This window comes from Falco naumanni, chromosome 5, assembly GCF_017639655.2.
Source record: "Falco naumanni isolate bFalNau1 chromosome 5, bFalNau1.pat, whole genome shotgun sequence".
Taxonomy (NCBI): Eukaryota; Metazoa; Chordata; class Aves; order Falconiformes; family Falconidae; genus Falco; species Falco naumanni.
Genome location: NC_054058.1, coordinates 77,819,476 through 77,839,459, shown reverse-complemented (window position 1 = coordinate 77,839,459; position 19,984 = coordinate 77,819,476). Strand labels below are relative to the sequence as shown.

Here is a 19,984-nt window from a genome sequence, read left to right as displayed (position 1 = left end):
TTCCGGGAGGGAGCATGCTCCAGCATCATCCGCAGAGCCATAAGTGTTCCTTTCACTGCATGATCGAGAGGAAGCAAAGGGCATGCCCTTGTTTCCAGAGATCCCAGTTCAGCCGGAGGTGTGCCCTGCAGCCATGGGTGGGAACAGAGCTGGGAGCTGCAGCACCATGGCTTGCCGGGGACCAAGCGCAGAGCAAGAGGAGGACGGTCCTACACAGCTTCAGAGGCAGGCCCTTGTGCAGCTCCCGCAGGGGGGGCGTGCCTAGGTGAGGGCACGTGTAGGGGTCTGCACACGAGCAAGTTGGCTTTGAAGGCTTAGTCGTGTACCTTTAAGACAGCCACAAAAACGTCAAGCATGTGAACAGCATGTGAAAACCCGGAACATAAAACCGCAGCATACCGGCACGTGCAGCAACAGCAAATAGCAAGGAAGAAAAAGAAGACAGAAAGCCTACCAGCATGTGACACACGTACTATCTAAGATATATAAGCAATACTTAAAAACAAGGAAGAGCCATTTTGCCTGAACCCAGCCACGCAGATAGGGAGTTCTGGAGTCCCTATCGACTTGCGTCACCACAGGCAGGCATGCTCAAGCACCTGCAAGTCCTTCCTGCCTCCAGGAGGTGGAGAGGTGGCCAGTGGTTGGCAGGCCTGGTCCTCTTGCAAGGTGGAGATGCTGGGGATGAGCAAGCACGTTGGCTGCAGCCACAGGCCATCCACATGCCCGAAAGGCTCTCTCTCCCCTCTTGCTTGTCACCTCGTCCAGCTTCAGGTTCACTAGTGAGTTGCGCACACACACAGGGCTCCCAGCAGCAGCTGGCCCGAGCCACTGTGGCTTTCCAAGCGCTGGCTGCCTATGGCGTGTCTTGCCATCGGCCATTGCTAGCAGCCAGGCCTGGGGACGCACCGCGCAGCAGGTGCCGAGTGGACCCACACAGGAAGGGCTTTGGGGTGGCTCTCCAAAAGAGGCCAGCGGGTTCTGTGGTGATCAGGCACAGGGCTCAGGCAAGCGAAGCAGCCAGCACTTTGCTTCAGTGTGACTGTCTCCTCGATCCCCCCTGCTCTCCATTTGCCATCCTTATACGTGCCCCTCACCTTCCCTGGCTCCTCCCTTTCTCAGCCCTGCTCTCCTCCCAGAGACGGGGCCAACCCCGCTTCTTTTGCCCTGCCATGCTCCCAGGTTTGCCCCATCTGTCAACACACGCGGTCTTTGGGTGCTCTTAGCTAGGTCACCTCGGACTTGCGTGCCTTTACTGGACGGGCTTGCCTGGCTACTGCTGTCCCTGCCAGAGTCCTCTCCTCCAAGTCACCCCAAGCTCTTCCTTCAAGCAGCTGTGAAGCGTGGCCACCTCTGACGGCATTCCCCGCTAGCCACCTGCCAAACATGGTGCTGGAAGAGCAGAGTTTCCCCAGCACACAAGTTGTCTTCTCCAAGGCCGCCTTCTGCCTGCTCTCAGCAGACCCATGGGAGCCGGCAGCAGGTCCCTTTTCAAAACACAAAGCAGCCTTGAGCCCGCTTGCTTGGAGGCCCGGTGCTGGGGCCTAGGAAGCCCTGCTGCGCCTCCAGCGCCTTGAGAGCAGCTCTTCCACTTCCAGGCAGAGCCTGCGTGGTCCTCCTCCTCGGGACCCGGTTGCTCCCTCCGCTCTGTGCCTTACGCCTGGCCACACAAGCCAGGATGGCAGCAGGGAGCTGCCGCACCTCTCACAAGCTTTGAGGCTGCCATCCTTCAAGCCACTGCCCTCTACCCTCCAGGGACCTAGCCCTGCTGCGCAAACGTAATGCACGTGCCTGGCTCCTGCTTTTCTCCTGCACTCCAGCAGGTGAGCAAGGCTCCGCCAGACAGTGGCAGAAGGCAGACGCACGAGACAAGGCTGATGCAGGATTTACCAAAGCCACGGACAACAATGGCACGTGAGGCTGAGAGCAGGAGCATCCTTCTCTCTCGAGAATTTCACCTTGCTTGTCCTTGCCACAAGTGCCCTGCTCGGCGTGCCCCCAGAGCCGCAATCGAACTCATAGGCAGCGAGGACACGAAGCCTGCCAGAGGGCGTTGCTGTGGCTGACATAGCCAGCGAGGACTGTGCTGCGCCTGCGTTTCACTGTGCTTTGTGCAGCCAGGTTGACACTGCTGGGGTACGCGTGGCTTATTTGGCTTGCCCAGCACTGTTGCCGGCCGCAGCCGTAAGAGAGATTGGCTCTTGGACACCCAGGCATGCGCGTGCTGCCTGTAGTAGCCCCGCTCTCTGGTGTCTCTTTATTGGGAAGGAGACGGTGGCACAGGGCTGCAGAGAGCAGGGCGGCAGGGAACTTTGCAAAGAGGCTGCGAGGCCATGCTCGCTTTTGTCCTGTGAGCTGTTAACAGGCAGAGCTGGGAGCCAGGCGCCGCTGCCTGCCACGGGGCCTGCCCACCCTGATGGCGCAAGCAGGGCATTGCACGGGGCTCTGTCGGGGTGTGCGATCCCAGCTTCTGCCTCCACTCCTGCTTGGAACCCCTCCTATTGTCTCCCCGCCCCCCCCCACCCCCACCCCCCCGACACCACCACGCCCAGCACCCGCAACCGGGCGCTCTGTGACATCAGCCCCACGTCCAAGGGAACCCCAGGCAACGGGAATCCTGCGGGCAGTACGACGGCGGCCGTACTGGTGGCGACAAGCCCTCGTCCTTGCAACTGCCACATGTCGCTGGCAGCGATGGATTTTCTGCACGTCCTCATTGTCCTGCTGGCCGTGTGCTGTCCTGTGCACGGCACGTGGGACAGCTGTGGGTAAGTGGCCCCAGGCTCTGGGAGGGAGCTTGGGCAACCCTTGTGGGCTTCACTGGAGGGGGCCTGCTTGTCCCCCACGGCCACCCCACAGGTTCTTGAAGGCCGTCTGGGAGGCTCAGCTCCTTGCCAGCTCCCAGGCTGCCGGCACAACTGGTCCACGGGCTGAAGCAGAAAGCGGGGCGAGGGGAGCGGGCGCACGCCCCACGGGTTTGCTCGGCCCTTCTGGCCATGCCGTGTGGGGAGGGAAGACGGCTGGCCTTCAGCCGCAACGGCGCAAGCCATCCAGCAGCACAGTAAGGAGTTTCTGGTTACAGAGGGAGCTGCGGTCTTCGGCCCATGGCTTTGCACTACGGCATGTCGCGCGTCGTGGGTGGCACAGATGCCCAGCCAGGGGCCTGGCCCTGGATCGTCAGCATCCAGGCTCTCTTGGAAGGAGGCACGGCGCACATCTGCGGGGGCTCCCTCATCAGCCCACAGTGGGTCCTCACCGCAGCCCACTGCTTCATCGAGGTCAGGTAAGGAGGACCAGGGGTCGGGGCTAGCCCCACAACACTAGCAGGTGCCCTGAGCGCAGGAGCACGTGCTACTGCCATCCCGTTGCCCTGCAGTATACGCCCAGTGCCTGGGCACTCCGGAGCCCCGCCGAGAGGCTTGCTCAGGAGAAGGCTGGGCTCGCGTGCCACTGCTTCCCAGCAGCCTCCAGCCGGACACTGCTTGAGCCCAAGGCACGCCAGGGCAGTCGCAGCCTCCCTAGCGCTGCTTGCCTCTCTCCCTTGTCAAGCAGAAGGCAGGGCAAGTGCCAGGCTGCTGCAGCATGTGGCTGCGCTCCCTCTGAGCCCTCTCTCCATCTGCCTTGCAGGTACATCACCGCCTTGCGCGTGGTGCTCGGTGCCACCCAGCTGACTCAGCTGGGCCCTGAGGCTCAGGTGCGCAACGTCAGGCAGCTGCTGGTTCACCAGCACTACTGGAATGTCACGCAGAGGAATGACATTGCCTTGCTGGAACTGGACCAGCCAGTCCAGTGCAACAGCTACGTACAGCTTGCCTGTGTGCCCGACGCCTCGCTGAGAGTCTCAGAGCTGACCGCCTGCTACGTCAGTGGCTGGGGTGCCAGGAATGCAAGAGGTGAGTTGCCAAAACTTAGTGGCGGCGCGAGTGCAAGCTTGGCCAGCTTGGGGAGGCAGGTTGCGCTTCCTGATGGCAGAGGCGAAAGCCAGAGTCAGGCTGTGGGGACGTATGCCTCTTAAGGAGATGGGCCTGAGCCATTTCCCCAGAGCAAGGCAGAAAGGAAAGAGCGGTCCAACGCCTCTCCGCATGCAAAGCCAAGCCCCGGGATAAGCCTTCATCCCGCCAGACAGGGGGAGGAGAACTGGCAGTGAGCTGCTGGGTGTTCATTCCTTTCTGTGCTCTTCACAGCTGGAGCATCGGCCTACGCGCTGCAGGAGGCCCAGGTCCACCTCATTGATGCCAGGGTCTGTAACAGCAGCGGGTGGTACAGAGGGGCCATCCACACCCACAACATCTGTGCTGGCTATCCGCAGGGCGGCATCGACACCTGCCAGGTAGGAGTGTGCTACAAGCCAAGCCCCGGCAGCACAGGCAGCCCCGCCACAACCGCCCAAACGTGTGCCGTCACTCACGGCCTTTTGCTGGCCACTCACACTCCCATGGCTGGGTCCCCACCGATGAGGGCCTTAGCCCGCCCTTCCCCAGGGAAGGCCCTTGCCCAGGGCCTGCCCGCCTTGTCGCAGAGGCCTGACACTCTGCCTGGAAGGCCCAGCCGGTGCCCTCGGCAGCCCAGAGCTCCACCATCCCAAGCCTGACACAGCCGTCTGCCTACACCTGCAGCATCACCGTGCCGCAGGGAGAGCGAGCCCTGCCTTACAAGCCCACCGCCCCCTGCCAGGCAAGCTTCTACAGAGCTTGCCCGGCCACTCCGTACAGCTCTGGCAGGTGCTGTGAGAGAGAAGGAGCCCGCCACCGGGCTGACGCTGGCCACCAACAACCCCTTCATCCTCTCTCCTGCGCTGCAGGGGGACAGCGGTGGGCCTCTCGTGTGCCAAGACAAGCACGCGGACTACTTCTGGCTTGTTGGCGTGACCAGCTGGGGGACGGGCTGTGCGAGAGCAAGGAAGCCCGGCGTCTACACCTCCACCCAGCACTTCTACGACTGGATCCTGGCGCAGATGGGCCTGCGCCCAGCAGTAACGACTACTGCAAGGCCACAGCCGGTCTTCACCTACACCCCCGTCCAGAGGCCAAGGCCAAGGCCAAGGCCAACAGAAGCGGGCAGGTTTACACCCTGCCCGTTTCCAGTCCAGAAGCTGCTGGACTTCTTTACTCGGCTGCAGGAGCTCCTGCAGTACCTAAGGGGGAAACAGCTTGGAGCAGCATGATGAAGAGGGTCCAGGGCAGGCTGCAGCGCACCACCACCGCTTCCCGCTGGGGCAATGCCTGCTGAAGCAAAGGCAACCTCCGTGTCAAAGGCCTGCTCTGTCCTGCCCGCGCTCCTCACAAGGGCAGAATGAAGCTGGCTGACTTCTCGCAATAAAGTGTTTCTGTCTGCACGGCTAACCACGCGCCAGTCCACTTCAGTCTCCTGTGCAAGGCAAGGACTTCCACGCCCGGCACCTGCCGAAGGAGGCGGGCTGCCACGTCGGGCACAAAGGGTCACTGCAAAGGGCTGAAGCTCTGCCCGCTCTGAGAAGCATGAGGATAGAGTGGAAGAAGGGAAGGCAGGTCATCGCAGGGCTCGGGGCCTTGGGGGTGGCACCTGGAAGCAGAGAATGCCTCAGGCCGGCTCCTGGTGGGAACCCCGGGTGCTTCTGGACGAGGCGCAAGCAAACTTGAAAGTGGACTCTCACGGCCAGCTGGGGGTCAGGGCAGATCCACGAGCTTGGGCCTTTGCTTATGCCGCGGAGTTCCTGGGCTTCCCCAGGCTGCTCTGCTTTCACAGCTGCGCCATGTTGCCAAGCCCAAGCCTACAGCTGCCGTGGCTGGAGGGAGCGCCAGTAGCTTTGAGCGGGGAGCAAAGCAGCTGCTGCTGCTTGGCTGTCCCCCGCTCCCTGGTCACCTACTGGCTGTAGCGTCGGGGCTCGCGTATGACTGCCTGCAGGCTCTGCCTGGTCCTGTGCCAGGCTCTTCTTCAGGTTTGTGGCTGCACAGGTGACCTTGGCCCTGCTGCTTCCCACAGCATGCCCTCTGGCCGCTCCGTCCCCTCGGGTTTCTCCACACAGGACCCCTGTTGCGGAGCCAGCAGACCCCCTTCTGCCCACAACTGACCATGCTCAGCCTGAGAGCTCCGCGGCGCCTTCGGCTTGGGGACACCTCTGACTATCGCAGTGCTGGGGGAGCAAACTGTGTGTAGGGGATGTTACCAAGCCTGCTAGGAGTGCAGGGGAGTGGTCCTTGCGCTCTGTGCTACGAGGTACGCCTGAGGCCTCTTGACAGAAAGCCGGACTTGTTCCGGGAGGGAGCATGCTCCAGCATCATCCGCAGAGCCATAAGTGTTCCTTTCACTGCATGATCGAGAGGAAGCAAAGGGCATGCCCTTGTTTCCAGAGATCCCAGTTCAGCCGGAGGTGTGCCCTGCAGCCATGGGTGGGAACAGAGCTGGGAGCTGCAGCACCATGGCTTGCCGGGGACCAAGCGCAGAGCAAGAGGAGGACGGTCCTACACAGCTTCAGAGGCAGGCCCTTGTGCAGCTCCCGCAGGGGGGGCGTGCCTAGGTGAGGGCACGTGTAGGGGTCTGCACACGAGCAAGTTGGCTTTGAAGGCTTAGTCGTGTACCTTTAAGACAGCCACAAAAACGTCAAGCATGTGAACAGCATGTGAAAACCCGGAACATAAAACCGCAGCATACCGGCACGTGCAGCAACAGCAAATAGCAAGGAAGAAAAAGAAGACAGAAAGCCTACCAGCATGTGACACACGTACTATCTAAGATATATAAGCAATACTTAAAAACAAGGAAGAGCCATTTTGCCTGAACCCAGCCACGCAGATAGGGAGTTCTGGAGTCCCTATCGACTTGCGTCACCACAGGCAGGCATGCTCAAGCACCTGCAAGTCCTTCCTGCCTCCAGGAGGTGGAGAGGTGGCCAGTGGTTGGCAGGCCTGGTCCTCTTGCAAGGTGGAGATGCTGGGGATGAGCAAGCACGTTGGCTGCAGCCACAGGCCATCCACATGCCCGAAAGGCTCTCTCTCCCCTCTTGCTTGTCACCTCGTCCAGCTTCAGGTTCACTAGTGAGTTGCGCACACACACAGGGCTCCCAGCAGCAGCTGGCCCGAGCCACTGTGGCTTTCCAAGCGCTGGCTGCCTATGGCGTGTCTTGCCGTCGGCCATTGCTAGCAGCCAGGCCTGGGGACGCACCGCGCAGCAGGTGCCGAGTGGACCCACACAGGAAGGGCTTTGGGGTGGCTCTCCAAAAGAGGCCAGCGGGTTCTGTGGTGATCAGGCACAGGGCTCAGGCAAGCGAAGCAGCCAGCACTTTGCTTCAGTGTGACTGTCTCCTCGATCCCCCCTGCTCTCCATTTGCCATCCTTATACGTGCCCCTCATCTTCCCTGGCTCCTCCCTTTCTCAGCCCTGCTCTCCTCCCAGAGACGGGGCCAACCCCGCTTCTTTTGCCCCGCCATGCTCCCAGGTTTGCCCCATCTGTCAACACACGCGGTCTTTGGGTGCTCTTAGCTAGGTCACCTCGGACTTGCGTGCCATTACTGGACGGGCTTGCCTGGCTACTGCTGTCCCTGCCAGAGTCCTCTCCTCCAAGTCACCCCAAGCTCTTCCTTCAAGCAGCTGTGAAGCGTGGCCACCTCTGACGGCATTCCCCGCTAGCCACCTGCCAAACATGGTGCTGGAAGAGCAGAGTTTCCCCAGCACACAAGTTGTCTTCTCCAAGGCCGCCTTCTGCCTGCTCTCAGCAGACCCATGGGAGCCGGCAGCAGGTCCCTTTTCAAAACACAAAGCAGCCTTGAGCCCGCTTGCTTGGAGGCCCGGTGCTGGGGCCTAGGAAGCCCTGCTGCGCCTCCAGCGCCTTGAGAGCAGCTCTTCCACTTCCAGGCAGAGCCTGCGTGGTCCTCCTCCTCGGGACCCGGTTGCTCCCTCCGCTCTGTGCCTTACGCCTGGCCACACAAGCCAGGATGGCAGCAGGGAGCTGCCGCACCTCTCACAAGCTTTGAGGCTGCCATCCTTCAAGCCACTGCCCTCTACCCTCCAGGGACCTAGCCCTGCTGCGCAAACGTAATGCACGTGCCTGGCTCCTGCTTTTCTCCTGCACTCCAGCAGGTGAGCAAGGCTCCGCCAGACAGCGGCAGAAGGCAGACGCACGAGACAAGGCTGATGCAGGATTTACCAAAGCCACGGACAACAATGGCACGTGAGGCTGAGAGCAGGAGCATCCTTCTCTCTCGAGAATTTCACCTTGCTTGTCCTTGCCACAAGTGCCCTGCTCGGCGTGCCCCCAGAGCCGCAATCGAACTCATAGGCAGCGAGGACACGAAGCCTGCCAGAGGGCGTTGCTGTGGCTGACATAGCCAGCGAGGACTGTGCTGCGCCTGCGTTTCACTGTGCTTTGTGCAGCCAGGTTGACACTGCTGGGGTACGCGTGGCTTATTTGGCTTGCCCAGCACTGTTGCCGGCCGCAGCCGTAAGAGAGATTGGCTCTTGGACACCCAGGCATGCGCGTGCTGCCTGTAGTAGCCCCGCTCTCTGGTGTCTCTTTATTGGGAAGGAGACGGTGGCACAGGGCTGCAGAGAGCAGGGCGGCAGGGAACTTTGCAAAGAGGCTGCGAGGCCATGCTCGCTTTTGTCCTGTGAGCTGTTAACAGGCAGAGCTGGGAGCCAGGCGCCGCTGCCTGCCACGGGGCCTGCCCACCCTGATGGCGCAAGCAGGGCATTGCACGGGGCTCTGTCGGGGTGTGCGATCCCAGCTTCTGCCTCCACTCCTGCTTGGAACCCCTCCTATTGTCTCCCCTCCCCCCCCCACCCCCACCCCCCCCGACACCACCACGCCCAGCACCCGCAACCGGGCGCTCTGTGACATCAGCCCCACGTCCAAGGGAACCCCAGGCAACGGGAATCCTGCGGGCAGTACGACGGCGGCCGTACTGGTGGCGACAAGCCCTCGTCCTTGCAACTGCCACATGTCGCTGGCAGCGATGGATTTTCTGCACGTCCTCATTGTCCTGCTGGCCGTGTGCTGTCCTGTGCACGGCACGTGGGACAGCTGTGGGTAAGTGGCCCCAGGCTCTGGGAGGGAGCTTGGGCAACCCTTGTGGGCTTCACTGGAGGGGGCCTGCTTGTCCCCCACGGCCACCCCACAGGTTCTTGAAGGCCGTCTGGGAGGCTCAGCTCCTTGCCAGCTCCCAGGCTGCCGGCACAACTGGTCCACGGGCTGAAGCAGAAAGCGGGGCGAGGGGAGCGGGCGCACGCCCCACGGGTTTGCTCGGCCCTTCTGGCCATGCCGTGTGGGGAGGGAAGACGGCTGGCCTTCAGCCGCAACGGCGCAAGCCATCCAGCAGCACAGTAAGGAGTTTCTGGTTACAGAGGGAGCTGCGGTCTTCGGCCCATGGCTTTGCACTACGGCATGTCGCGCGTCGTGGGTGGCACAGATGCCCAGCCAGGGGCCTGGCCCTGGATCGTCAGCATCCAGGCTCTCTTGGAAGGAGGCACGGCGCACATCTGCGGGGGCTCCCTCATCAGCCCACAGTGGGTCCTCACCGCAGCCCACTGCTTCATCGAGGTCAGGTAAGGAGGACCAGGGGTCGGGGCTAGCCCCACAACACTAGCAGGTGCCCTGAGCGCAGGAGCACGTGCTACTGCCATCCCGTTGCCCTGCAGTATACGCCCAGTGCCTGGGCACTCCGGAGCCCCGCCGAGAGGCTTGCTCAGGAGAAGGCTGGGCTCGCGTGCCACTGCTTCCCAGCAGCCTCCAGCCGGACACTGCTTGAGCCCAAGGCACGCCAGGGCAGTCGCAGCCTCCCTAGCGCTGCTTGCCTCTCTCCCTTGTCAAGCAGAAGGCAGGGCAAGTGCCAGGCTGCTGCAGCATGTGGCTGCGCTCCCTCTGAGCCCTCTCTCCATCTGCCTTGCAGGTACATCACCGCCTTGCGCGTGGTGCTCGGTGCCACCCAGCTGACTCAGCTGGGCCCTGAGGCTCAGGTGCGCAACGTCAGGCAGCTGCTGGTTCACCAGCACTACTGGAATGTCACGCAGAGGAATGACATTGCCTTGCTGGAACTGGACCAGCCAGTCCAGTGCAACAGCTACGTACAGCTTGCCTGTGTGCCCGACGCCTCGCTGAGAGTCTCAGAGCTGACCGCCTGCTACGTCAGTGGCTGGGGTGCCAGGAATGCAAGAGGTGAGTTGCCAAAACTTAGTGGCGGCGCGAGTGCAAGCTTGGCCAGCTTGGGGAGGCAGGTTGCGCTTCCTGATGGCAGAGGCGAAAGCCAGAGTCAGGCTGTGGGGACGTATGCCTCTTAAGGAGATGGGCCTGAGCCATTTCCCCAGAGCAAGGCAGAAAGGAAAGAGCGGTCCAACGCCTCTCCGCATGCAAAGCCAAGCCCCGGGATAAGCCTTCATCCCGCCAGACAGGGGGAGGAGAACTGGCAGTGAGCTGCTGGGTGTTCATTCCTTTCTGTGCTCTTCACAGCTGGAGCATCGGCCTACGCGCTGCAGGAGGCCCAGGTCCACCTCATTGATGCCAGGGTCTGTAACAGCAGCGGGTGGTACAGAGGGGCCATCCACACCCACAACATCTGTGCTGGCTATCCGCAGGGCGGCATCGACACCTGCCAGGTAGGAGTGTGCTACAAGCCAAGCCCCGGCAGCACAGGCAGCCCCGCCACAACCGCCCAAACGTGTGCCGTCACTCACGGCCTTTTGCTGGCCACTCACACTCCCATGGCTGGGTCCCCACCGATGAGGGCCTTAGCCCGCCCTTCCCCAGGGAAGGCCCTTGCCCAGGGCCTGCCCGCCTTGTCGCAGAGGCCTGACACTCTGCCTGGAAGGCCCAGCCGGTGCCCTCGGCAGCCCAGAGCTCCACCATCCCAAGCCTGACACAGCCGTCTGCCTACACCTGCAGCATCACCGTGCCGCAGGGAGAGCGAGCCCTGCCTTACAAGCCCACCGCCCCCTGCCAGGCAAGCTTCTACAGAGCTTGCCCGGCCACTCCGTACAGCTCTGGCAGGTGCTGTGAGAGAGAAGGAGCCCGCCACCGGGCTGACGCTGGCCACCAACAACCCCTTCATCCTCTCTCCTGCGCTGCAGGGGGACAGCGGTGGGCCTCTCGTGTGCCAAGACAAGCACGCGGACTACTTCTGGCTTGTTGGCGTGACCAGCTGGGGGACGGGCTGTGCGAGAGCAAGGAAGCCCGGCGTCTACACCTCCACCCAGCACTTCTACGACTGGATCCTGGCGCAGATGGGCCTGCGCCCAGCAGTAACGACTACTGCAAGGCCACAGCCGGTCTTCACCTACACCCCCGTCCAGAGGCCAAGGCCAAGGCCAAGGCCAACAGAAGCGGGCAGGTTTACACCCTGCCCGTTTCCAGTCCAGAAGCTGCTGGACTTCTTTACTCGGCTGCAGGAGCTCCTGCAGTACCTAAGGGGGAAACAGCTTGGAGCAGCATGATGAAGAGGGTCCAGGGCAGGCTGCAGCGCACCACCACCGCTTCCCGCTGGGGCAATGCCTGCTGAAGCAAAGGCAACCTCCGTGTCAAAGGCCTGCTCTGTCCTGCCCGCGCTCCTCACAAGGGCAGAATGAAGCTGGCTGACTTCTCGCAATAAAGTGTTTCTGTCTGCACGGCTAACCACGCGCCAGTCCACTTCAGTCTCCTGTGCAAGGCAAGGACTTCCACGCCCGGCACCTGCCGAAGGAGGCGGGCTGCCACGTCGGGCACAAAGGGTCACTGCAAAGGGCTGAAGCTCTGCCCGCTCTGAGAAGCATGAGGATAGAGTGGAAGAAGGGAAGGCAGGTCATCGCAGGGCTCGGGGCCTTGGGGGTGGCACCTGGAAGCAGAGAATGCCTCAGGCCGGCTCCTGGTGGGAACCCCGGGTGCTTCTGGACGAGGCGCAAGCAAACTTGAAAGTGGACTCTCACGGCCAGCTGGGGGTCAGGGCAGATCCACGAGCTTGGGCCTTTGCTTATGCCGCGGAGTTCCTGGGCTTCCCCAGGCTGCTCTGCTTTCACAGCTGCGCCATGTTGCCAAGCCCAAGCCTACAGCTGCCGTGGCTGGAGGGAGCGCCAGTAGCTTTGAGCGGGGAGCAAAGCAGCTGCTGCTGCTTGGCTGTCCCCCGCTCCCTGGTCACCTACTGGCTGTAGCGTCGGGGCTCGCGTATGACTGCCTGCAGGCTCTGCCTGGTCCTGTGCCAGGCTCTTCTTCAGGTTTGTGGCTGCACAGGTGACCTTGGCCCTGCTGCTTCCCACAGCATGCCCTCTGGCCGCTCCGTCCCCTCGGGTTTCTCCACACAGGACCCCTGTTGCGGAGCCAGCAGACCCCCTTCTGCCCACAACTGACCACGCTCAGCCTGAGAGCTCCGCGGCGCCTTCGGCTTGGGGACACCTCTGACTATCGCAGTGCTGGGGGAGCAAACTGTGTGTAGGGGATGTTACCAAGCCTGCTAGGAGTGCAGGGGAGTGGACCTTGCGCTCTGTGCTACGAGGTACGCCTGAGGCCTCTTGACAGAAAGCCGGACTTGTTCCGGGAGGGAGCATGCTCCAGCATCATCCGCAGAGCCATAAGTGTTCCTTTCACTGCATGATCGAGAGGAAGCAAAGGGCATGCCCTTGTTTCCAGAGATCCCAGTTCAGCCGGAGGTGTGCCCTGCAGCCATGGGTGGGAACAGAGCTGGGAGCTGCAGCACCATGGCTTGCCGGGGACCAAGCGCAGAGCAAGAGGAGGACGGTCCTACACAGCTTCAGAGGCAGGCCCTTGTGCAGCTCCCGCAGGGGGGGCGTGCCTAGGTGAGGGCACGTGTAGGGGTCTGCACACGAGCAAGTTGGCTTTGAAGGCTTAGTCGTGTACCTTTAAGACAGCCACAAAAACGTCAAGCATGTGAACAGCATGTGAAAACCCGGAACATAAAACCGCAGCATACCGGCACGTGCAGCAACAGCAAATAGCAAGGAAGAAAAAGAAGACAGAAAGCCTACCAGCATGTGACACACGTACTATCTAAGATATATAAGCAATACTTAAAAACAAGGAAGAGCCATTTTGCCTGAACCCAGCCACGCAGATAGGGAGTTTCTGGAGTCCCTATCGGACTTGCGTCACCACAGGCAGGCATGCTCAAGCACCTGCAAGTCCTTCCTGCCTCCAGGAGGTGGAGAGGTGGCCAGTGGTTGGCAGGCCTGGTCCTCTTGCAAGGTGGAGATGCTGGGGATGAGCAAGCACGTTGGCTGCAGCCACAGGCCATCCACATGCCCGAAAGGCTCTCTCTCCCCTCTTGCTTGTCACCTCGTCCAGCTTCAGGTTCACTAGTGAGTTGCGCACACACACAGGGCTCCCAGCAGCAGCTGGCCCGAGCCACTGTGGCTTTCCAAGCGCTGGCTGCCTATGGCGTGTCTTGCCGTCGGCCATTGCTAGCAGCCAGGCCTGGGGACGCACCGCGCAGCAGGTGCCGAGTGGACCCACACAGGAAGGGCTTTGGGGTGGCTCTCCAAAAGAGGCCAGCGGGTTCTGTGGTGATCAGGCACAGGGCTCAGGCAAGCGAAGCAGCCAGCACTTTGCTTCAGTGTGACTGTCTCCTCGATCCCCCCTGCTCTCCATTTGCCATCCTTATACGTGCCCCTCACCTTCCCTGGCTCCTCCCTTTCTCAGCCCTGCTCTCCTCCCAGAGACGGGGCCAACCCCGCTTCTTTTGCCCCGCCATGCTCCCAGGTTTGCCCCATCTGTCAACACACGCGGTCTTTGGGTGCTCTTAGCTAGGTCACCTCGGACTTGCGTGCCATTACTGGACGGGCTTGCCTGGCTACTGCTGTCCCTGCCAGAGTCCTCTCCTCCAAGTCACCCCAAGCTCTTCCTTCAAGCAGCTGTGAAGCGTGGCCACCTCTGACGGCATTCCCCGCTAGCCACCTGCCAAACATGGTGCTGGAAGAGCAGAGTTTCCCCAGCACACAAGTTGTCTTCTCCAAGGCCGCCTTCTGCCTGCTCTCAGCAGACCCATGGGAGCCGGCAGCAGGTCCCTTTTCAAAACACAAAGCAGCCTTGAGCCCGCTTGCTTGGAGGCCCGGTGCTGGGGCCTAGGAAGCCCTGCTGCGCCTCCAGCGCCTTGAGAGCAGCTCTTCCACTTCCAGGCAGAGCCTGCGTGGTCCTCCTCCTCGGGACCCGGTTGCTCCCTCCGCTCTGTGCCTTACGCCTGGCCACACAAGCCAGGATGGCAGCAGGGAGCTGCCGCACCTCTCACAAGCTTTGAGGCTGCCATCCTTCAAGCCACTGCCCTCTACCCTCCAGGGACCTAGCCCTGCTGCGCAAACGTAATGCACGTGCCTGGCTCCTGCTTTTCTCCTGCACTCCAGCAGGTGAGCAAGGCTCCGCCAGACAGCGGCAGAAGGCAGACGCACGAGACAAGGCTGATGCAGGATTTACCAAAGCCACGGACAACAATGGCACGTGAGGCTGAGAGCAGGAGCATCCTTCTCTCTCGAGAATTTCACCTTGCTTGTCCTTGCCACAAGTGCCCTGCTCGGCGTGCCCCCAGAGCCGCAATCGAACTCATAGGCAGCGAGGACACGAAGCCTGCCAGAGGGCGTTGCTGTGGCTGACATAGCCAGCGAGGACTGTGCTGCGCCTGCGTTTCACTGTGCTTTGTGCAGCCAGGTTGACACTGCTGGGGTACGCGTGGCTTATTTGGCTTGCCCAGCACTGTTGCCGGCCGCAGCCGTAAGAGAGATTGGCTCTTGGACACCCAGGCATGCGCGTGCTGCCTGTAGTAGCCCCGCTCTCTGGTGTCTCTTTATTGGGAAGGAGACGGTGGCACAGGGCTGCAGAGAGCAGGGCGGCAGGGAACTTTGCAAAGAGGCTGCGAGGCCATGCTCGCTTTTGTCCTGTGAGCTGTTAACAGGCAGAGCTGGGAGCCAGGCGCCGCTGCCTGCCACGGGGCCTGCCCACCCTGATGGCGCAAGCAGGGCATTGCACGGGGCTCTGTCGGGGTGTGCGATCCCAGCTTCTGCCTCCACTCCTGCTTGGAACCCCTCCTATTGTCTCCCCTCCCCCCCCACCCCCACCCCCCCCGACACCACCACGCCCAGCACCCGCAACCGGGCGCTCTGTGACATCAGCCCCACGTCCAAGGGAACCCCAGGCAACGGGAATCCTGCGGGCAGTACGACGGCGGCCGTACTGGTGGCGACAAGCCCTCGTCCTTGCAACTGCCACATGTCGCTGGCAGCGATGGATTTTCTGCACGTCCTCATTGTCCTGCTGGCCGTGTGCTGTCCTGTGCACGGCACGTGGGACAGCTGTGGGTAAGTGGCCCCAGGCTCTGGGAGGGAGCTTGGGCAACCCTTGTGGGCTTCACTGGAGGGGGCCTGCTTGTCCCCCACGGCCACCCCACAGGTTCTTGAAGGCCGTCTGGGAGGCTCAGCTCCTTGCCAGCTCCCAGGCTGCCGGCACAACTGGTCCACGGGCTGAAGCAGAAAGCGGGGCGAGGGGAGCGGGCGCACGCCCCACGGGTTTGCTCGGCCCTTCTGGCCATGCCGTGTGGGGAGGGAAGACGGCTGGCCTTCAGCCGCAACGGCGCAAGCCATCCAGCAGCACAGTAAGGAGTTTCTGGTTACAGAGGGAGCTGCGGTCTTCGGCCCATGGCTTTGCACTACGGCATGTCGCGCGTCGTGGGTGGCACAGATGCCCAGCCAGGGGCCTGGCCCTGGATCGTCAGCATCCAGGCTCTCTTGGAAGGAGGCACGGCGCACATCTGCGGGGGCTCCCTCATCAGCCCACAGTGGGTCCTCACCGCAGCCCACTGCTTCATCGAGGTCAGGTAAGGAGGACCAGGGGTCGGGGCTAGCCCCACAACACTAGCAGGTGCCCTGAGCGCAGGAGCACGTGCTACTGCCATCCCGTTGCCCTGCAGTATACGCCCAGTGCCTGGGCACTCCGGAGCCCCGCCGAGAGGCTTGCTCAGGAGAAGGCTGGGCTCGCGTGCCACTGCTTCCCAGCAGCCTCCAGCCGGACACTGCTTGAGCCCAAGGCACGCCAGGGCAGTCGCAGCCTCCCTAGCGCTGCTTGCCTCTCTCCCTTGTCAAGCAGAAGGCAGGGCAAGTGCCAGGCTGCTGCAGCATGTGGCTGCGCTCCCTCTGAGCCCTCTCTCCATCTGCCTTGCAGGTACATCACCGCCTTGCGCGTGGTGCTCGGTGCCACCCAGCTGACTCAGCTGGGCCCTGAGGCTCAGGTGCGCAACGTCAGGCAGCTGCTGGTTCACCAGCACTACTGGAATGTCACGCAGAGGAATGACATTGCCTTGCTGGAACTGGACCAGCCAGTCCAGTGCAACAGCTACGTACAGCTTGCCTGTGTGCCCGACGCCTCGCTGAGAGTCTCAGAGCTGACCGCCTGCTACGTCAGTGGCTGGGGTGCCAGGAATGCAAGAGGTGAGTTGCCAAAACTTAGTGGCGGCGCGAGTGCAAGCTTGGCCAGCTTGGGGAGGCAGGTTGCGCTTCCTGATGGCAGAGGCGAAAGCCAGAGTCAGGCTGTGGGGACGTATGCCTCTTAAGGAGATGGGCCTGAGCCATTTCCCCAGAGCAAGGCAGAAAGGAAAGAGCGGTCCAACGCCTCTCCGCATGCAAAGCCAAGCCCCGGGATAAGCCTTCATCCCGCCAGACAGGGGGAGGAGAACTGGCAGTGAGCTGCTGGGTGTTCATTCCTTTCTGTGCTCTTCACAGCTGGAGCATCGGCCTACGCGCTGCAGGAGGCCCAGGTCCACCTCATTGATGCCAGGGTCTGTAACAGCAGCGGGTGGTACAGAGGGGCCATCCACACCCACAACATCTGTGCTGGCTATCCGCAGGGCGGCATCGACACCTGCCAGGTAGGAGTGTGCTACAAGCCAAGCCCCGGCAGCACAGGCAGCCCCGCCACAACCGCCCAAACGTGTGCCGTCACTCACGGCCTTTTGCTGGCCACTCACACTCCCATGGCTGGGTCCCCACCGATGAGGGCCTTAGCCCGCCCTTCCCCAGGGAAGGCCCTTGCCCAGGGCCTGCCCGCCTTGTCGCAGAGGCCTGACACTCTGCCTGGAAGGCCCAGCCGGTGCCCTCGGCAGCCCAGAGCTCCACCATCCCAAGCCTGACACAGCCGTCTGCCTACACCTGCAGCATCACCGTGCCGCAGGGAGAGCGAGCCCTGCCTTACAAGCCCACCGCCCCCTGCCAGGCAAGCTTCTACAGAGCTTGCCCGGCCACTCCGTACAGCTCTGGCAGGTGCTGTGAGAGAGAAGGAGCCCGCCACCGGGCTGACGCTGGCCACCAACAACCCCTTCATCCTCTCTCCTGCGCTGCAGGGGGACAGCGGTGGGCCTCTCGTGTGCCAAGACAAGCACGCGGACTACTTCTGGCTTGTTGGCGTGACCAGCTGGGGGACGGGCTGTGCGAGAGCAAGGAAGCCCGGCGTCTACACCTCCACCCAGCACTTCTACGACTGGATCCTGGCGCAGATGGGCCTGCGCCCAGCAGTAACGACTACTGCAAGGCCACAGCCGGTCTTCACCTACACCCCCGTCCAGAGGCCAAGGCCAAGGCCAAGGCCAACAGAAGCGGGCAGGTTTACACCCTGCCCGTTTCCAGTCCAGAAGCTGCTGGACTTCTTTACTCGGCTGCAGGAGCTCCTGCAGTACCTAAGGGGGAAACAGCTTGGAGCAGCATGATGAAGAGGGTCCAGGGCAGGCTGCAGCGCACCACCACCGCTTCCCGCTGGGGCAATGCCTGCTGAAGCAAAGGCAACCTCCGTGTCAAAGGCCTGCTCTGTCCTGCCCGCGCTCCTCACAAGGGCAGAATGAAGCTGGCTGACTTCTCGCAATAAAGTGTTTCTGTCTGCACGGCTAACCACGCGCCAGTCCACTTCAGTCTCCTGTGCAAGGCAAGGACTTCCACGCCCGGCACCTGCCGAAGGAGGCGGGCTGCCACGTCGGGCACAAAGGGTCACTGCAAAGGGCTGAAGCTCTGCCCGCTCTGAGAAGCATGAGGATAGAGTGGAAGAAGGGAAGGCAGGTCATCGCAGGGCTCGGGGCCTTGGGGGTGGCACCTGGAAGCAGAGAATGCCTCAGGCCGGCTCCTGGTGGGAACCCCGGGTGCTTCTGGACGAGGCGCAAGCAAACTTGAAAGTGGACTCTCACGGCCAGCTGGGGGTCAGGGCAGATCCACGAGCTTGGGCCTTTGCTTATGCCGCGGAGTTCCTGGGCTTCCCCAGGCTGCTCTGCTTTCACAGCTGCGCCATGTTGCCAAGCCCAAGCCTACAGCTGCCGTGGCTGGAGGGAGCGCCAGTAGCTTTGAGCGGGGAGCAAAGCAGCTGCTGCTGCTTGGCTGTCCCCCGCTCCCTGGTCACCTACTGGCTGTAGCGTCGGGGCTCGCGTATGACTGCCTGCAGGCTCTGCCTGGTCCTGTGCCAGGCTCTTCTTCAGGTTTGTGGCTGCACAGGTGACCTTGGCCCTGCTGCTTCCCACAGCATGCCCTCTGGCCGCTCCGTCCCCTCGGGTTTCTCCACACAGGACCCCTGTTGCGGAGCCAGCAGACCCCCTTCTGCCCACAACTGACCACGCTCAGCCTGAGAGCTCCGCGGCGCCTTCGGCTTGGGGACACCTCTGACTATCGCAGTGCTGGGGGAGCAAACTGTGTGTAGGGGATGTTACCAAGCCTGCTAGGAGTGCAGGGGAGTGGACCTTGCGCTCTGTGCTACGAGGTACGCCTGAGGCCTCTTGACAGAAAGCCGGACTTGTTCCGGGAGGGAGCATGCTCCAGCATCATCCGCAGAGCCATAAGTGTTCCTTTCACTGCATGATCGAGAGGAAGCAAAGGGCATGCCCTTGTTTCCAGAGATCCCAGTTCAGCCGGAGGTGTGCCCTGCAGCCATGGGTGGGAACAGAGCTGGGAGCTGCAGCACCATGGCTTGCCGGGGACCAAGCGCAGAGCAAGAGGAGGACGGTCCTACACAGCTTCAGAGGCAGGCCCTTGTGCAGCTCCCGCAGGGGGGGGCGTGCCTAGGTGAGGGCACGTGTAGGGGTCTGCACACGAGCAAGTTGGCTTTGAAGGCTTAGTCGTGTACCTTTAAGACAGCCACAAAAACGTCAAGCATGTGAACAGCATGTGAAAACCCGGAACATAAAACCGCAGCATACCGGCACGTGCAGCAACAGCAAATAGCAAGGAAGAAAAAGAAGACAGAAAGCCTACCAGCATGTGACACACGTACTATCTAAGATATATAAGCAATACTTAAAAACAAGGAAGAGCCATTTTGCCTGAACCCAGCCACGCAGATAGGGAGTTCTGGAGTCCCTATCGACTTGCGTCACCACAGGCAGGCATGCTCAAGCACCTGCAAGTCCTTCCTGCCTCCAGGAGGTGGAGAGGTGGCCAGTGGTTGGCAGGCCTGGTCCTCTTGCAAGGTGGAGATGCTGGGGATGAGCAAGCACGTTGGCTGCAGCCACAGGCCATCCACATGCCCGAAAGGCTCTCTCTCCCCTCTTGCTTGTCACCTCGTCCAGCTTCAGGTTCACTAGTGAGTTGCGCACACACACAGGGCTCCCAGCAGCAGCTGGCCCGAGCCACTGTGGCTTTCCAAGCGCTGGCTGCCTATGGCGTGTCTTGCCGTCGGCCATTGCTAGCAGCCAGGCCTGGGGACGCACCGCGCAGCAGGTGCCGAGTGGACCCACACAGGAAGGGCTTTGGGGTGGCTCTCCAAAAGAGGCCAGCGGGTTCTGTGGTGATCAGGCACAGGGCTCAGGCAAGCGAAGCAGCCAGCACTTTGCTTCAGTGTGACTGTCTCCTCGATCCCCCCTGCTCTCCATTTGCCATCCTTATACGTGCCCCTCACCTTCCCTGGCTCCTCCCTTTCTCAGCCCTGCTCTCCTCCCAGAGACGGGGCCAACCCCGCTTCTTTTGCCCCGCCATGCTCCCAGGTTTGCCCCATCTGTCAACACACGCGGTCTTTGGGTGCTCTTAGCTAGGTCACCTCGGACTTGCGTGCCATTACTGGACGGGCTTGCCTGGCTACTGCTGTCCCT

General features: G+C 62.0%; 3 protein-coding genes across 3 annotated transcripts; all 3 read left to right on the top strand.

Moving 5' to 3' along the window:
* Window positions 1-2,033: 2,033 nt before the first annotated feature.
* LOC121088291 (acrosin-like) lies at window positions 2,034-5,463 on the top strand. Its single transcript, XM_040594145.1, has 5 exons — window positions 2,034-2,768; window positions 3,083-3,283; window positions 3,628-3,893; window positions 4,185-4,330; window positions 4,802-5,463. Exons 1-5 carry the CDS (start codon window positions 2,680-2,682, stop codon window positions 5,162-5,164), a joined length of 1,065 nt encoding a protein of 354 aa, XP_040450079.1. The 5' UTR covers window positions 2,034-2,679; the 3' UTR covers window positions 5,165-5,463.
* Window positions 5,464-8,243: 2,780 nt separating this feature from the next.
* On the top strand, window positions 8,244-11,695 carry LOC121088284 (acrosin-like). The gene is made up of 5 exons (XM_040594129.1): window positions 8,244-9,000; window positions 9,315-9,515; window positions 9,860-10,125; window positions 10,417-10,562; window positions 11,034-11,695. Exons 1-5 carry the CDS (start codon window positions 8,648-8,650, stop codon window positions 11,394-11,396), a joined length of 1,329 nt encoding a protein of 442 aa, XP_040450063.1. The 5' UTR covers window positions 8,244-8,647; the 3' UTR covers window positions 11,397-11,695.
* Window positions 11,696-14,477: 2,782 nt separating this feature from the next.
* LOC121088982 (acrosin-like) lies at window positions 14,478-17,928 on the top strand. The gene is made up of 5 exons (XM_040595698.1): window positions 14,478-15,233; window positions 15,548-15,748; window positions 16,093-16,358; window positions 16,650-16,795; window positions 17,267-17,928. Exons 1-5 carry the CDS (start codon window positions 15,145-15,147, stop codon window positions 17,627-17,629), a joined length of 1,065 nt encoding a protein of 354 aa, XP_040451632.1. The 5' UTR covers window positions 14,478-15,144; the 3' UTR covers window positions 17,630-17,928.
* Window positions 17,929-19,984: the final 2,056 nt, after the last annotated feature.

Bases quoted from the DNA above. Each gene is read 5' to 3' on its own strand.
- LOC121088291 (XM_040594145.1), top strand. From the start codon at position 2,680: ATGTCGCTGGCAGCGATGGATTTTCTGCACGTCCTCATTGTCCTGCTG. The intron at 3,894-4,184 runs GTGAGTTGCCAA...TGCTCTTCACAG, and splicing joins GGGTGCCAGGAATGCAAGAG to CTGGAGCATCGGCCTACGCG. The intron at 4,331-4,801 runs GTAGGAGTGTGC...CCTGCGCTGCAG, and splicing joins GCGGCATCGACACCTGCCAG to GGGGACAGCGGTGGGCCTCT.
- LOC121088284 (XM_040594129.1), top strand. From the start codon at position 8,648: ATGGCGCAAGCAGGGCATTGCACGGGGCTCTGTCGGGGTGTGCGATCC. The intron at 10,126-10,416 runs GTGAGTTGCCAA...TGCTCTTCACAG, and splicing joins GGGTGCCAGGAATGCAAGAG to CTGGAGCATCGGCCTACGCG. The intron at 10,563-11,033 runs GTAGGAGTGTGC...CCTGCGCTGCAG, and splicing joins GCGGCATCGACACCTGCCAG to GGGGACAGCGGTGGGCCTCT.
- LOC121088982 (XM_040595698.1), top strand. From the start codon at position 15,145: ATGTCGCTGGCAGCGATGGATTTTCTGCACGTCCTCATTGTCCTGCTG. The intron at 15,749-16,092 runs GTAAGGAGGACC...TCTGCCTTGCAG, and splicing joins CACTGCTTCATCGAGGTCAG to GTACATCACCGCCTTGCGCG. The intron at 16,796-17,266 runs GTAGGAGTGTGC...CCTGCGCTGCAG, and splicing joins GCGGCATCGACACCTGCCAG to GGGGACAGCGGTGGGCCTCT.